The sequence below is a fragment of the Callithrix jacchus genome, chromosome 9 (genome assembly GCF_049354715.1).
Source record: "Callithrix jacchus isolate 240 chromosome 9, calJac240_pri, whole genome shotgun sequence".
In the NCBI taxonomy this organism is placed as follows: domain Eukaryota; kingdom Metazoa; phylum Chordata; class Mammalia; order Primates; family Cebidae; genus Callithrix; species Callithrix jacchus.
Window position 1 is genome coordinate 70,881,000 of NC_133510.1, and position 14,524 is coordinate 70,895,523.

At 41.5% G+C, this 14,524-nt stretch overlaps 2 protein-coding genes across 8 annotated transcripts in view; both read left to right on the forward strand.

Moving 5' to 3' along the window:
• The window catches only part of CCNT1 (cyclin T1), a 35,331-nt gene extending 26,836 nt beyond the window's left edge, over positions 1-8,495 (forward strand). The window contains exon 8 of one of the 2 annotated variants that reach the window (XR_622728.5): positions 1,846-7,857. Coding sequence is in view for 1 of the 2 variants with exons in the window: in XM_002752403.6 (XP_002752449.3) it covers positions 1,846-3,255 (1,410 nt within the window). In the remaining variant the exon portion in view is untranslated. Of the gene's footprint in view, positions 1-1,845 lie in introns of both variants that reach the window. The other variant, XM_002752403.6, reaches the window with a different exon arrangement.
• A 3,168-nt stretch (positions 8,496-11,663) lies between these two features.
• Positions 11,664-14,524, forward strand: part of KANSL2 (KAT8 regulatory NSL complex subunit 2) — a 28,260-nt gene continuing 25,399 nt past the window's right edge. For 2 of the 6 annotated variants that reach the window (XM_054238585.2, XM_054238587.2), the window contains exons 1-3: positions 11,664-11,722; positions 12,300-12,558; positions 14,166-14,344. In XM_054238585.2, the coding sequence (XP_054094560.1) occupies positions 12,308-12,558; positions 14,166-14,344 (430 nt within the window). In that variant the 5' untranslated portion in view covers positions 11,664-11,722; positions 12,300-12,307. Of the gene's footprint in view, positions 11,723-11,962; positions 12,046-12,299; positions 12,559-14,165; positions 14,345-14,524 lie in introns of those variants that run through there. The other 4 variants (XM_078336833.1, XM_078336834.1, XM_054238586.2 and 1 more) reach the window with 2 other exon arrangements.

The window sequence follows — 14,524 nt, forward strand, 5'->3', positions numbered from 1 at the left end:
AATTTCTTTTGACTGCACCAGTGAATGTAACTGTATTGAATATGTACCCTAGGTTTGGAATTTCCTTTATAGTTACGCAGTAATCATGACTTCCACTTCATACCTTGGATACTGTTGTAGAAGTCAATGTCTGCATGGGATTGCAGGATTTACTTTGCGTTGTGTAACTCTGGTGATGTGATCATTTGAGCAGCAACACTGGTTATGTATTTTCTGTGTGGAAACTGGTAGGAAAAAAACGTGGCTTCTCTGAGTCAGAGTATTGCCTTCTGCTAGAGGCAGATACAGAATTATCTTGGTTTAAAGCTGGTATCAATTTTTTCTTTGACATTACCTACTTTTAATATGGATTTTAGAATTTTGTTTTTATATAGTTCATAAAGTTGTATTCCAAATATTTGACAAAGTCTTACTCAGGGATAATGGAATCATTTTTTCTGTCAGATATAAAAATTGTTTTAAAATGTTTCTATTATTGTCTCATAAATCTAATCCACAAAATGGATTTGTTTTCTCATAAATTAATTCATTCTGAGTTGAGTGAGTTGCAGAAAATGAGTTTGCCTCTTAGAAGCTTCGGATTAGAAGTAGGCTTGAGAGGCCAGGCATGGTGGCTCATGCTTGTAGTCCCAGCACTTTGGGAGGCCAAGGTGGGCAGATCACCTGAAGTCAGGAGTTTGAGACCAGCCTGGCCAACATGGTGAAACCCCATCTCTACCAAAAATACAAAAAATTAGCGGACGTGGTGGTGGGCACCTGTAATCTCTGCTACTCAGGAGGCTGAGACAGGAGAATCACTTGAACCCAGGAGGCGGAGGTTGCAGTGAGCTGAGATTGCACCACTGCACTCTAGCATGGGTGACAGAGTGAGACTCTGTCTCAAAAAAAAAAAAAAACCCAAAAACAACAACAAAAAGAAGTAGGCTTGAGATCACATAGTTCATCTTTTACTTTAGCATAAAATATCACCAAAATTTCTAGAATTCTGTTATGGACTGACTATAATCATAAGCAGAAGGCATAGATTTCATGTATGTGACTTTTTTTTTTGAGACGGAGTCTTGCTCTGTTGCCAAGCTGGAGTGCAGTGGCGCAATCTCGGCTCACTGCAACCTCTGCCTCCCAGGTTAAAGCAGTTCTCCTTCCTCAGTCTTCTGAATAGCTGGGATTACAGGTGTTTGCCACCACGTCCAGCTATTGTTTTTTTACATTTTTAGTAGAGACGGGGTTTTGCCATGTTGGCCCAGGATGGTCTCGATCTCCTGGCCTTGTGATCCACCCTTCTTGGCCTCCCAAAGTGTTGGGATTACAGGCGTGAGCCACTACGCCCGGCCATTGCTGTGACTCTTAATTGAAGGTTTTTAAGCTTTTTTTTTTTGAGACAGAGTCTTGCTCTGTCTCCAGGCTCCAGGCTGGAGTACAATGGTGCAGTCTTGGCTCACTGTAATTTCCGCTTCCTGGGTTCAAGCAATTCTTCTGCCTCAGCCTCCTGAGTAGCTGGTACTACAGGCGTGTGCCACCACACCCAGCTAATTTTTGTGTTTTTTAGTAGAGATGGGGTTTTACCATGTTGGCCAGGATGGTCTTGATATCTTGACCTCGTGATCCACCCATCTCGGCCTCCCAAAGTGCTGTGATTACAGGTGTGAGCCACTGCGCCTGGCAAGTGAAGGTTTTGAAATATTCTTTTGATGGTAATGTTTACTGGATTTCATGTTAGGAAAGTCTCCTGCCTGTGGTCTATCCAGAACTTCCAGTGTTGCTGCCAGTACAATTTACTCATCGCAGTGTTTTTTTATTTAATAAATTACCTGAAGTGAAGAGACGCTATTTGCTTCATTCCAGGCATGCCAGGCTGCCCAGAAAACAAAAGCAGATGACCGAGGAACAGATGAAAATACTTCAGAGCAGAGAATCCTCAATATGATTTCCCAGAGCTCTTCAGACACAACCATTGCAGGTTTAATGAGCATGTCAACTTCTTCTACCACAAATGCAGTGCCTTCCCTCCCAGTCTCCGAAGAATCATCCAGCAACTTAGCCAGTGTGGAGATGTTGCCTGGAGAGCGTTGGCTGTCCTCCCAACCTTCTTTCAAACTAGAACCTACTCAGGGTCATCGGACTAGTGACAATTTAGCACTTATAGGAGTTGATCATTCCTTACCACAGGATGGTTCAAATGCATTTATTTCCCAGAAGCAGAGTAGTAAGAGTGTGCCGTCAGCTAAAGTGTCACTGAAAGAATACCGTGCAAAGCATGCAGAAGAGTTGGCTGCTCAAAAGAAGCAACTGGAGAACATGGAAGCCAATGTGAAGTCACAGTATGCATATGCTGCCCAGAATCTCCTTTCTCATCATGATAGCCATTCTTCAGTCATTCTAAAAATGCCCTTAGAGGGTTCAGAAAACCCCGAGCGGTCTTTTCTGGAAAAGGCTGACAAAACAGCTCTCAAAATGAGAATTCCAGTGGCAGGTGGAGATAAGGCTGCCTCTTCAAAACCAGAGGAGATAAAAATGCGCATAAAAGTCCATGCTGCAGCTGATAAGCACAATTCTGTAGAGGACAGTGTTACAAAGAGCCGAGAGCACAAAGAAAAGCATAAGACTCACCCATCTAATCACCATCATCATCATAATCACCACTCACACAAGCACTCTCATTCACAACTTCCAGTTAGTACAGGGAACAAACGTCCAGGTGATCCAAAACATAGTAGCCAGACAAGCAACTTAGCACATAAAACCTATAGCTTGTCTAGTTCTTTTTCCTCTTCCAGTACTACTCGTAAAAGGGGACCCTCTGAAGAGACTGGAGGGGCAGTGTTTGATCATCCAACCAAGATTGCCAAGAGTAGTAAATCCTCTTCCCTAAATTTCTCCTTCCCTTCACTTCCTGCAATGGCTCAGATGCCTGGGCATAGCTCAGACACAAGTGGCCTTTCCTTTTCACAGCCCAGCTGTAAAACTCGAGTCTCTCATTCGAAACTGGATAAAGGGGCCACTGGGGCCAATGGTCATAACACGACCCAGACAATAGACTATCAAGATACTGTGAATATGCTTCACTCCCTGCTCAGTGCCCAAGGTGTTCAGCCCACTCAGCCCACTGCATTTGAATTTGTTCGTCCTTATAGCGAATATCTGAATCCTCGGGCTGGTGGAATCTCTTCCTCGAGATCTGGAAATACAGACAAACCCCGGCCACCACCTCTGCCATCAGAACCTCCTCCACCGCTTCCGCCCCTTCCTAAGTAAAAAAGAAAAACAGGAGGAGAAAAAAAACTTCTTTAAAAAAAAAATATATATACTTTTTTCTTTTTCTTTTCTTTCTTTTTTTTTTTTTTTTGACTACTGATTTGGACTAAGAAAATTACTTATGAAATATGTTACCCTTCATGGACTAGGGAGTAAATTGGTATTGAGACATAGGTGGGAGGGTAGTAGAAGGCCTTGGCTATTATATCTGCTGCCTCATGCATTTAACTATTTTCTTACAGTTTTTAACTGGTATTAGAGAGGTATTGAAGCTGTGAAGGATTAAGAACACTTTCTGAATTATTGGCCTCTCCACCGTCTAATTAGGTTGATTGGAGTATCTTCCCTCTTCTTGCCAGAGCCGAAAAATTGTTTTATCAGACAATTATGGATCCTTTTGGTGTTTAATATATCAGAAGAGAGGAAGTATTTAAACATCAAAATCTTTTTAAGAGACTTAAAAAAAATAATTTAAAGTAAGTTATCTGTTTAGTTTTTTTATATAATTGGGAAGGGGATAGGGATTTTGCTGTGTGTATGCAATACATAGCAGTGACTCCTGGTGGGTGGGATTGGAGGGTGGGAATGTGTGAGGGTGGGTGGGAGGGTAGGTTTTTGGCTAGGAGTTCTGAAATAGGCTCAGGCCACTTGAAGTGTCAGAATTTTAAGTGTGTATGTAAGTGTGGTTATGTGTGTTTTTAAGTGTGTGTGTTTAAAAATCATGTTTTACCTTTCCTTCCCTGTCCCTTACCATTTTCATTTCCAAACAGTCTACTAGAGAAGAACATGGTTGGCCTTGAGAACATAAAGGAAGAGGCATGTATTTGACATGGCATTTTCCCCTTTCTTTATGTTATAATTGAGTAGTAGCCCTCTAATTTCTAGCTTGGGCAAGTGCAGCCAGTACCCTGACTCTTCATTAGGAGAACTTCCTTTTTACCCCCTTTTTTGTTTTTGTACAAAACAGAGATGGGGTTGAGGAAGGAGGGTTGGTGAGCAAGGCCAGCTTCTACCCTACAGAATTGGGTGTGTCTTTATTTCAAGTGAGGCTTTGGGAAAGTGTTCAAATGAGAGCAGTCTTAAGGTCTCTAAGAGATGGGGAATGTGCTATGTATATCCTACCTGTGAAAGCCCAAACCATATGGGAGAAGCTAGAGGATACTAAAAACAATGAAATTGTGATTTGGAAGTTTTAGAACATTGTTTTTTAAATTACATTATAAATGTAAGGTATGTTTCTTATCTGTATATCTGAAGGGGAACAGCTGCATCCTCAAGTTTTTGCAGCCATTATGACTTGAGATTGGAGCTTATGAATTTAACAGTACTGGTGCCATGAGAGTGAGCAAGCCTAGCCAGTGAATACTATTATGTTTAGATTGTTCATCTTTGGTAGCTTTGGATTCTTGATAGAGGTTCTTAAGATTTCGGAGTTCTTTATAAAAATAGATCAAGAGTCCTGTTATGAAGGCTTGATTATCCCATATATTAGGAGTGAACATTTTTGATAAATCTTTCAGGAAATCTTGGCTAGAAAGAATTCTAAGTTAGCTGTGTAACTACTGAAAACTACCTAGCCAAAGATTATTTGATGGGATATTCTTCGATCATCATTGCATTTTTTTTGCTCTGAAGAAGATGGTGCAATTTGAGTTTGTCTTTGTGATTTGATTACAGCTTCCTTCATGCCAAGTATTTTTTAAGAAGAGGTTGAATTCTTTTCATTTGGAAGTCACAGGGAGACAGGAGTTGTGCTGCTACTTGCCAGGAACAGGTTGGGAAGAAATTGTGGCTGTTGGAATTGATGATGTACTGGCCTAATATAGAAAGGAATTTGTAGGCAGGAGTAAACGTTAACTGACGGTGGGTTAGTGCTCTGCATCTTGCATATTTGAACTGTCTAGAGTTCCTACCATTGCTGGGTATAAAATGAGGAGCTCTCTGCTGACTTGTAAATCATTAATATTTCTTGACTTGGAATGTCACCTCACTTTATAGATGACATTTTCCTCTTTCCCCTTGGTATTTTCTGTGTTGTGTTAGATAATTAATTGGTAGATACATAGTGTGGTTTAGTACCTTTAGGGCTTCTATTTATTTAGATATTGTTTGGTGGAGTCTGTTTCCAAAAGGGAATGTGCTGTTTAGTTTGCATCTGTATCTTTGTGGAATTGATGATCACTGGTTTGATTTTGAAAAATGTTTTTTCCAGCTTTTAATTATTCTTATCAAATGTCACATATTTTCTAATCACATGCACTCCTTTACCACAGAGGCACATAATCATTTGGCCTCATAGCAGTTCTCCATGGCTATACTGTAGTAAAATTCCTTAGAACTTTGTCAGGTGTTAACTAGGAAAAAGTGCTTACTAGGGCCTAAGAACTGCTTTGTGCTGTGTAGTCTGGCCTTTGCACTAGTAGATCATTGCTGACATGGGTCAGTTTAGAAACCTGTCTGTGTTAATGCCTCCTAGTACTGTCTTAAGATACCTACAGTGTCTGTTTTTAGATCTATGCATTTGTCATGAAGTTCCTTGTGGGCTCTACATGAAGCTGCTGCTTTGTTTTTAGGTTAACAGATGTGCCTATGTGCCTGTCAAATAGCATGTGTATTGTCCAAATTCCATAAACTTAAGGTTTTCAAGGGCTGTGTGGTTTCTGAGCTCTGTGTGTCTTTCCTATCTTTGTATCTTCAGAGGGTGAGAAATGAGACTTATACATCTAAAGTTAGCCTGGTAAACATGGCTTTTTGTTTCTTCATTTAATCTAGACTGTCAAAAATAAGTGATGGTGGTAAGTAGGCCTGGAGCCTCCACTTCTGTAAATCTTATTCCTGAAATTTTGCTGGACTCTCATGTTGGCAAAAACAAATACCTGTGGATTGTCCTTAAAAGGCTTTTAATCAGATACCTGTGTTGTTAGCTGAACTGTAGTGAAGCATTGATCTAAAGCCAAATCTGTCTTCTGAAATATCAGTTATGCTTTTGGGTTTAGAAAATACTTAGGTGTCAGTCTAGTCTTCCCATTCATGAATCAATGTCTGTGCATATTAGAGAGCCTCAACTTCATTTTTCTTCCTTTTTAAAAGTGATTTTAGTGTTTTGATTTAGTGTATACGACATAGTTCAGTATTATTGGCTTTACCAGTGTTGACAGAAAAACTTTAAATTTCCAGTTGCAAACAGCAATGGATTAGGACATGGAAATAAAATCATGGTGACATCACTGGTGAGTTATCTTAAACCTCTGCTACTTAATTCTCCATATTGAAATGCGTACTACTCCTCATACCTTGCTTTTGGACAAAGGCAATTATAGAGGGGCCCTGTCTATCCCAGTATGGTTGGATTTTAAACATATGTTTCCGTTATTTTGGGAACTGATTAATATTAAAATTTTTTTGTTTATGAGTTGTTTTGATACTAATATTAGGAAAAGAGAATCTAGAACATCTTGAAGTTGGAATACAAATTTTATTATTTTGGGCTTGGGAGAATTTAAGCAGTCTATGCAACTCATCAAATGGTGAGAAATAGCCCTCCAAGGTTCAGTAAGCTTTCAGTGACTTTGATACCTCCCCAAATTTCTTGAGTTGCTGCTTGTTAACACCCAGCATTTAACTGAGTGTTTGCTCCTGATGGGTTAGATGTTCATGTTGTCTCACACTGTCAAGTTTTATTTTGTTTTTTTATCCGTTTGTGGATGTGAGTTTGAAACAAGCACGGTACAGTAATCCTGCCTAATAGAGTGGTCTGGAATGAAGATGATTTTTTGAGTGGGAGAGTTCTCCATTTTAATATTTCTAAAGTTTTTGACATGAAGTTGGCATTGGAAAAGGGAGGTAAAGGAAAAGGATGTTTACTAAAAGCAGTGTCTACTCTTCCTCTTTCTGAGTGTGTATTCATGGCTAATGAAAAAAGAGAAAGACTCTTGGGTTTTGTGTTGCCATATTAAGCATGGAGAGGGATGCTTGACAGCATGCTAACTGAAGCCAGAGCAAGTATGTCCTTCATTAGGTAATCAGGAACTATTCAGTTGAAGCTGATGAACTGATTAGTTGTTGATCATGATGTAATTGGTTGCAAAGTGAAAGTGCTGGCTGGCTTAAGTACCCGAAGAAAAGAATGCAGCAGCCTAACTTAGTGTTACCCTGTTAATAAATTTGAAACTGACCTTTTTCCCCACCCTGCTTCCTACACCCTAAAACTATTTTCTTGTCAGACCAAAGAGCAAAAGGAAAAAAAAAGTAAAACACTTTACCAATCTATGTCACTCAGGTACAATTTTGTGGTGAGATTTTTGTCTTTTCTCTTTGTATTGCTCTTAAGAGTCCTTTCTCAGCATATTATTCTGCCATTGCCTCTGTCCTCCTTGGGGAACCTCAGCTCTAGATGCTACCCCTGGGGTATTTACTGCTGTTATGCGAATGATAGGATGTAAGTGACCATTACAGTAAGGGCTCTTTGTAAAATATTCAAAAAATTTAAAAAGGATGTATACATTTTATAGTCTGGCTATCAGTTTGATATCTTGCTGTCAAGTATGTTTCTCAATCTGTATTTATCCATCCCATCAATAAATGTTAATGTTAAAACACTCATTTGATTGTTGTTTATGTGTACTCTCCTCAGATTAGTCCTTAAGTCTTTGTCATTTGATTGATATGTTTACAATTTTATTTCAATTTTGATACTAGTATGTTTTCTTATTGTGCAAGATCCCATGGGAATTGAGTCCATTGGAAAGACCCAAGATTTGTCCATCAGTGAACCCAGTAGTATAAAATATATTGTAGTCAAAGGTGCGGGGGACCTCATTCTATATTGTTACATGACTACCTGGAAGAGTAACTTGTGCACACAAAAAATTATAGCATTAACATGATGGCAGCATATACTGCTTATCTAGCAAACATTATCAACAAGATTTATAATTGTATACTTGGTTCTTTGAAAAGCCTGACATGTTAGCACAGATAAGCATTGTATCTGGAAGAAAATACACTTGGAAGAAAAAAACATTCTTGGTAGTGCCAGGAAAAATTCACAGTGAATACTCATCCTGAGACATAATAAAACCACATTTACAAGGTAATTCTTGTAAATTACCCACTGAAAAGAAAGAACTTTCATGTTGAAGTATGCCATGTTTATTACACAAAGTTAGTAATAGATACAGTTTGAATGCTTTAAAAGGAAAAAAAATAAATAACAAAATGATACATGCTTCTGAAAAAAAGGCACTTGAGTCGTTTCTTCTCCCATATTCTAAAAGTAGCTAATTTTACAAACAGTATGTATACCTCTCCTGAAAAAAAATATGAGATCTGAAATGTTTGCAGAAGTTGCTGAGAGTTTAGAAAGATGCTGACAGTTGAGGAATTCTGGTGTGGTTTATTGTTCTTGGGAATAGATGAGGTGTAAAACAGTTTAAAATTTGAATTCAGCTGGAGCCCAATTGTAAGTTTTGTTAAACTAAAAAATATAGAGCAAGGCTTCATCTTAATTATCAATGCCTACAACATATGCTGTTCTGGCAGACACTGAGAGCTCAGTAAGATTGTCTTGATCTCTACCATTCAGCATGCTGTGGAATGTTTGAAGCCCTTTATAAGACTTCTGTGGATTCTCTTAGAGGCTTGTATTCACAGTAATCTCTGGCTTTGGGGGTTACTTTTGCTGAACTGATTTAGTTTACAGATTGTCACATTGTCCTACTTGTGCTTTTTTTTTTTAAGAGTCGCTGTCGCCCAGAGTGGAGTGCAGTGGCGCCATCTTGGCTCACTGTAACCTCTGCCTCCTGGGTTCAAGTGATTCTCCTGCCTCAGCCTCCAGAGTAGTTGGGATTATGGGATTACAGGCGCCTGCCACCATGCCTGGCTGATTTTTGTGTTTTTTCTTTTTTGAGATGGAGTCTTGCTCTTGTTACCTAGCCTGGAGTGCAATGGCTCAATCTCGGCTCACCACAACCTCTGCCTCCTGGGTTCAGGCAATTCTCCCACCTCAGCCTCCTGAGTAGCTGGGATTACAGGCACGTACTACCACACCTGGCTAGTTTTTATATTTTTAGTAGAGATGGGGTTTCACTACATTGGCCAGGTGGGTCTTGAACTCCTGGCCTCAGGTGATCCATCCGCCTCTCCCAAAGTGCTGGGATTATAGCCGTGAGCCACTGCACCCAGCTGTTTTCATCCTTTTTCTCACTTTTTTCTAGGATTAGCTCCCTAGACTGCTGTTTCCTCACCCCTATTTACAAATAGCTTCTGGTCTACTTTAACCTCTTCAATAGCTACAAAGTGTTCAGTGAATTAAAAATAGCCATCTACTTTGTTAAATAGAACAAAGAATTTGCAGATATCTTGAGCTTTTAATATCTGCTTCCTTCTTTCACTTAGAAAGAAGTGGTACTAGGCTTGGTGAGGTGATTCACGACGGTAATCCCAGCACTTCATTTTGGGAGGCCGAGGCAGGCAGGTCACCTGAGGTTGGGAGTTTGGGATCAGCCTGGCTAACATGATGAAACCCCATCTCCATTAAAAATACAAAAATTAGCTGTGTGTGGTGGCGGGTACCTGTAATCCCAGCTACTTGGGAAGCTGAGGCGGGAGAATCATCTGAACCCTGGAGGCGGAAGTTGCAGAGTCGAGGCTGCAGTGAGCTATCATGCCACTGCATTCCAGCCTGGGTGACAGTGTGAGACTCCATCTAAAAAATAAATAAATAAATAAAATAAAAGGAAGTGGTTCTAAAGAGTAATGTTTTGTCTGTCTCAGACTTAGATTCTTTTTTCAACTAAGACCTGCAGTAAAAATCTCTCATTATTGAAATTCTTTGTTTTTACCCCACCTATTCCTCTTAGCTCTTCATATTGTTCACTACAGTAGTTTTAATGTTGCTTTTTGATACTCCTACATTTGGTTGCAGATGTGGATTCCCAAATTTTTTGGCAAGACTGCCTCTGGCTGGCTTTAAATTATAAGGTGTTTATAACAAAACGTCTTTTTTTGTATTCCTGAGGTTGGTGTGTTTGCTTATGTATATAAATCATTGCTATTAATATTATGTTTGTATTGCATCCATAATCCCAAACTGTCCTAGAATGTTCATCCAAGAGAGCAGGGTTATCTTCTTGTTCTCTCCTGGCACTTAGGTGCTCAATAAATATTTGTTGAATGAATGAATTTCAGGCCTTCTTCTAGGGCTGCCCTGGTCTCTGGAAACAGCACCTCCCTCCAATGCTTTTTTTTCTTTTAAAATAATTTCTTGTTCCTATACTTTATTTATTTGAGATAAAGTCTCACTATATTGTCGAGGATGGGATTGAACTCCTGAGCTCAGGTGATCTTCCCACCTCAGCTTCTCAAAGTGCTGGGATTACAGGGGTGAGCCACGACGCCCAGCCCGGGTGTTTTTCTTGAGGGCTGTAGAATCTTTATGCTCACTTCCACTGTGACTCATATGCACTTGTTCATTAGGCATAGATAAAACATCTTTATTAAACTGACAGTGAGCAGATAAGGGACGTTGGAATGCAAAAAAATGTCAAAGGGTTATGGGAAGAAAGCAAGGAATCACTTTTACAAATGGTGGAGATGACAGAAAGATGCTTTTAACTAAAAATCCTTAAAGGCTGGTATAATTGGTATTGTGTTTGTCATTTTTATGATACCTGCATTATTTAGCATGGAATTTTAAAGACAGGGCACACAGTTATGGGAAGCAGCCCTCAACTAGAACAAATATTTCCTTAGTTCAATGCTCTTAACAAGAGGCAATAAGGGATAAAGGATGAGGGCTGGGTTCAATTCGCCTTCCTTTCCCATTTACTATCTATGGTCCTATTCTGTTCCTCAGTTCTCTTATCTGTAAAATGGAGATAATACTAACCTCTACCTCTTAGGGTTACTTTGAAAAATTCAGTGAATTTATACATGTAAATCCCAGAATTAGTAAACACCCAAAAAGTGTTTCTCAGGGTTCTCTACACCAAACGTTCAGTACATGTAGTTAACGGTTCACAAAAGAAAACTAAAGCCTTTTTATGGTGATCCTCCAGCCGTTGTCTGATTTTATACCAGCTGTGTACAGTGGTGAGGGAGCAGCCGCCTAGGGCCACAGACTGAGGGTTCAAGAGTAGCCGGAAAATGTACCACGCTGCAAGGTGGAAAAATATCAGTAGCTGGCGCGGCGCCCCGCCCCGCAGTCCGCTCTCCGTCAGCTCCGCCCGCTTTTTCGACTCACTCTCCTCGGGGCGGAGTTGCTGACAGACAGCCTGTCTTAGCCAACCCAGCCGCGCATTTTCTCAGCGCTCCGCCCTCCCAGGCAACAATAGGTAGTGGGCCTCGGCCAATGGCGACACCTTGTCGTAGCCAATCAGTAGCTAGGAGTCCGGAAAAGAGCGAGGCCTAGTTAGCCGCTGGCGCCACCAGAGGAGGGCGAGGGGCGCGGTAGAGCGCGGCGCTTGAGGTAAGATGGTGGTGCTCCTTGCTCTGAGCTCTTGCGGTTTGGCTGCTGTTTCGCTCTTTTTGTCGGCTCAGAGCTGCTATTCCGCTTCAAAGCAGTGTCAGAGTCAGTCGCCTTCCTACAGGCTTCCAGGAGTCAGGTTCTCCAGTGACCGGAGCCGTAAGACAAAATGGCGGTCGCGTGGGCTTCCGAGGCCGGGCCCAGTAGTGCGCTCTGAGGCAGGCCGGGACAAAGGCGGAGTGCGGAGAGGGGGTGGGGCGGAGCGCGGGGCTGCGGCGTGGCCACCGCGTGGAGCTGGCGTTGTCACTTTCTTCCGTGCTGCAGCTGTGAGAGTCCTGAAGATACTTTCAGCTTGGTGGGGGTCGGGGTGGGGCAGGGCATGGAGGGACACGCTAAAGGGAGGCAAAGCCACAAATGCTTTTGGAGGCTTGGGGGAGGGCGGCGGGGAGTTAGGGACCGTACCTTACGGGCCGACGTCTGCCACTCCTTTGGAAACTGCCCGCGAGATCTGTCCGAATATGGTGGAGCAGGAATTTTCGGGAAGGGTAAGGGCTTTTTGATATTTCATTTGACCCCGCAGGTTTTGGTATGAACAGGATTCGGATTCACGTCTTGCCAACCAATCGGGGGAGGATCACTCCAGTGCCCAGATCTCAGGAACCTGTGTCCTGTGCATTCACTCATCGTCCATGCTCTCAGCCTCGTCTGGAGGGGCAGGAGTTTTGCATTAAGCATATCCTTGAAGACAAAAATGCACCCTTCAAGCAGTGTAGTTACATATCGACGAAGAATGGAAAAAGATGTCCCAATGCTGCCCCAAAGCCAGAGAAGAAAGATGGGTATATATATATAAATATATGTATATGTATGTGTCGTTTGCCATAAAGAGAAGGGGTATGTGATAGGATTTGGGCTTCAGCAGAGCTGCCGCGTTTGAGGTAAAGTCCCTCTGAATGTGGGATTATGGATGTATCCTTGGAAAATTGAAAAACGAAACGGTGAAGGCTAGACGGACATTTAAGTTGGATTATTTAGTTCACTTCTTTCTTTTCCTTTATCTGTAAAATAAAGGCATATTCTAAATTATAATTTTTAAATATAGATGGGTCTTGCTATGTTGACCAGGTTGGTCTCAAACTCCTGGCCTCAAAGTATCCTCCCATCTCTGCCTCCCAGAGTGATGGGATTACAGGCGTTAGCCACTGCGTCCTATCCTAATTCTTCTTTTTTTTTTTTTTTGAGGCAGAGTCTTGCTTTATCTCCCAGGCTGGAGTGCGGTGGCACAATCTCAGCTTATTGCAGCTTCCACCTCCCAGGTTTAAGCGATTCTCCTGCCTTAGCCTCCCGAGTAGCTGGACTTAAGGCATGCACCACTATGCCCAGATGATTTTGTATTTTTAGTAGAGACTGTGTTTCACCATGTTGGCCAGGCTGGTCTCGAACTCGTGATCTCAGGTGGTCCACCCGCCTCCGCCTCCCAAAGTGTTGGGATTACAGGCATGGGCCACTGTGCCTGGCCCCAAAAGTTATTCTTCTTAATTCTCCTTTTGTCTTTTTTCCCCCCGTTACTTTTTGGGGAATAGATAAAGTTATTAATGCAGGGTGTGTGGCTCTATTTGGCTGTCCGTGAATTTTGTTAACATGCAAAATTGTACATGTGTGTATTCTTCTGAAAGAGGCTTCATAGTTTTCATTATGTATGCAAAGGTATCCATGCAAACACGTAACCTGACTAGACAATTTCGAACATATCTTGTAGTTTTAAAATTGTGTCCCTGACTGGTTGCAGTGGCTCGTGCCTGTAATCCCAGCACTTTGGGAGGCCAAGGCAGGAGGCTCACTTGAGGCCAGGAGTTGGAGACCAACTGGGGCAATATAGTGAGATCCCACCTCTACAAAAGATGAAAAAATTCTCTGGGCATAGTGTTGTGGGCTTGTATTCCAGCTACTTGGGAGGTTGAGGTGGGAGGATGATGACTTGAGCCTGGGAGTTCCAGACCAGATGTGGCAACATAGTAAAACTTTGTTTCTACAAAAAAACTAAAAAATTTGCTGGGCGCAGTGGTGCGTTCCCAGTTATAGAAACTTTGAGGCTGAGGCAGGAGGATCACTTGAGCCAAGCAGTTCAAGGCTACGGTGAGCTGTGATTGCACCACTCCACTTTAGCCTGGGGAACAGAGGAAGACCCAGTCCCTTGCCTCGGCCTCCCAAAGTGCTGAGATTACAGGGATGAACCACTTCATCCATCGTGTTATTTCGCTTTAATAAAGTCAAATGACTTGTTTGACCTTGGGCCAATTAAAGTCCTCTGACTTACTGGCACTTTTAGAAATGAATGTAATAGTCATTTTAATTTCCTAAAAATGATTTAAAGATTAGGGATTATGAGAATTATTGAACACTTTCAAGAGGGAACTTATAAAATAGTAATGTTTTGTCTCTTTAGGGTGTCCTTCTGTGCTGAACATGTCCGTAGGAATGCCCTGGCACTTCATGCTCAATTGAAGAAGACCAACCCAGGGCCTATGGGTGAAACACTCTTATGCCAGCTGAGCTCATATGCTAAGACAGAGCTGGGGTCTCAGACTCCAGAAAGTAGTCGCAGTGAAGCCAGCCGAATATTAGGTAAGGATCTTCTCTCCTGGAATGAAAATGGAGAAAGAGAGTTAAGAGGGAACTTATTTTGGGTTAGCATAATGCTTGAACTATTTAGTAATATTGTTAATTCATCAGGAATTTGGTGAGAATTCCAGGATTGCTATGTTGTTTACCAATTCTTTTGAATTTGAAGTAGTGTTTGCCTGG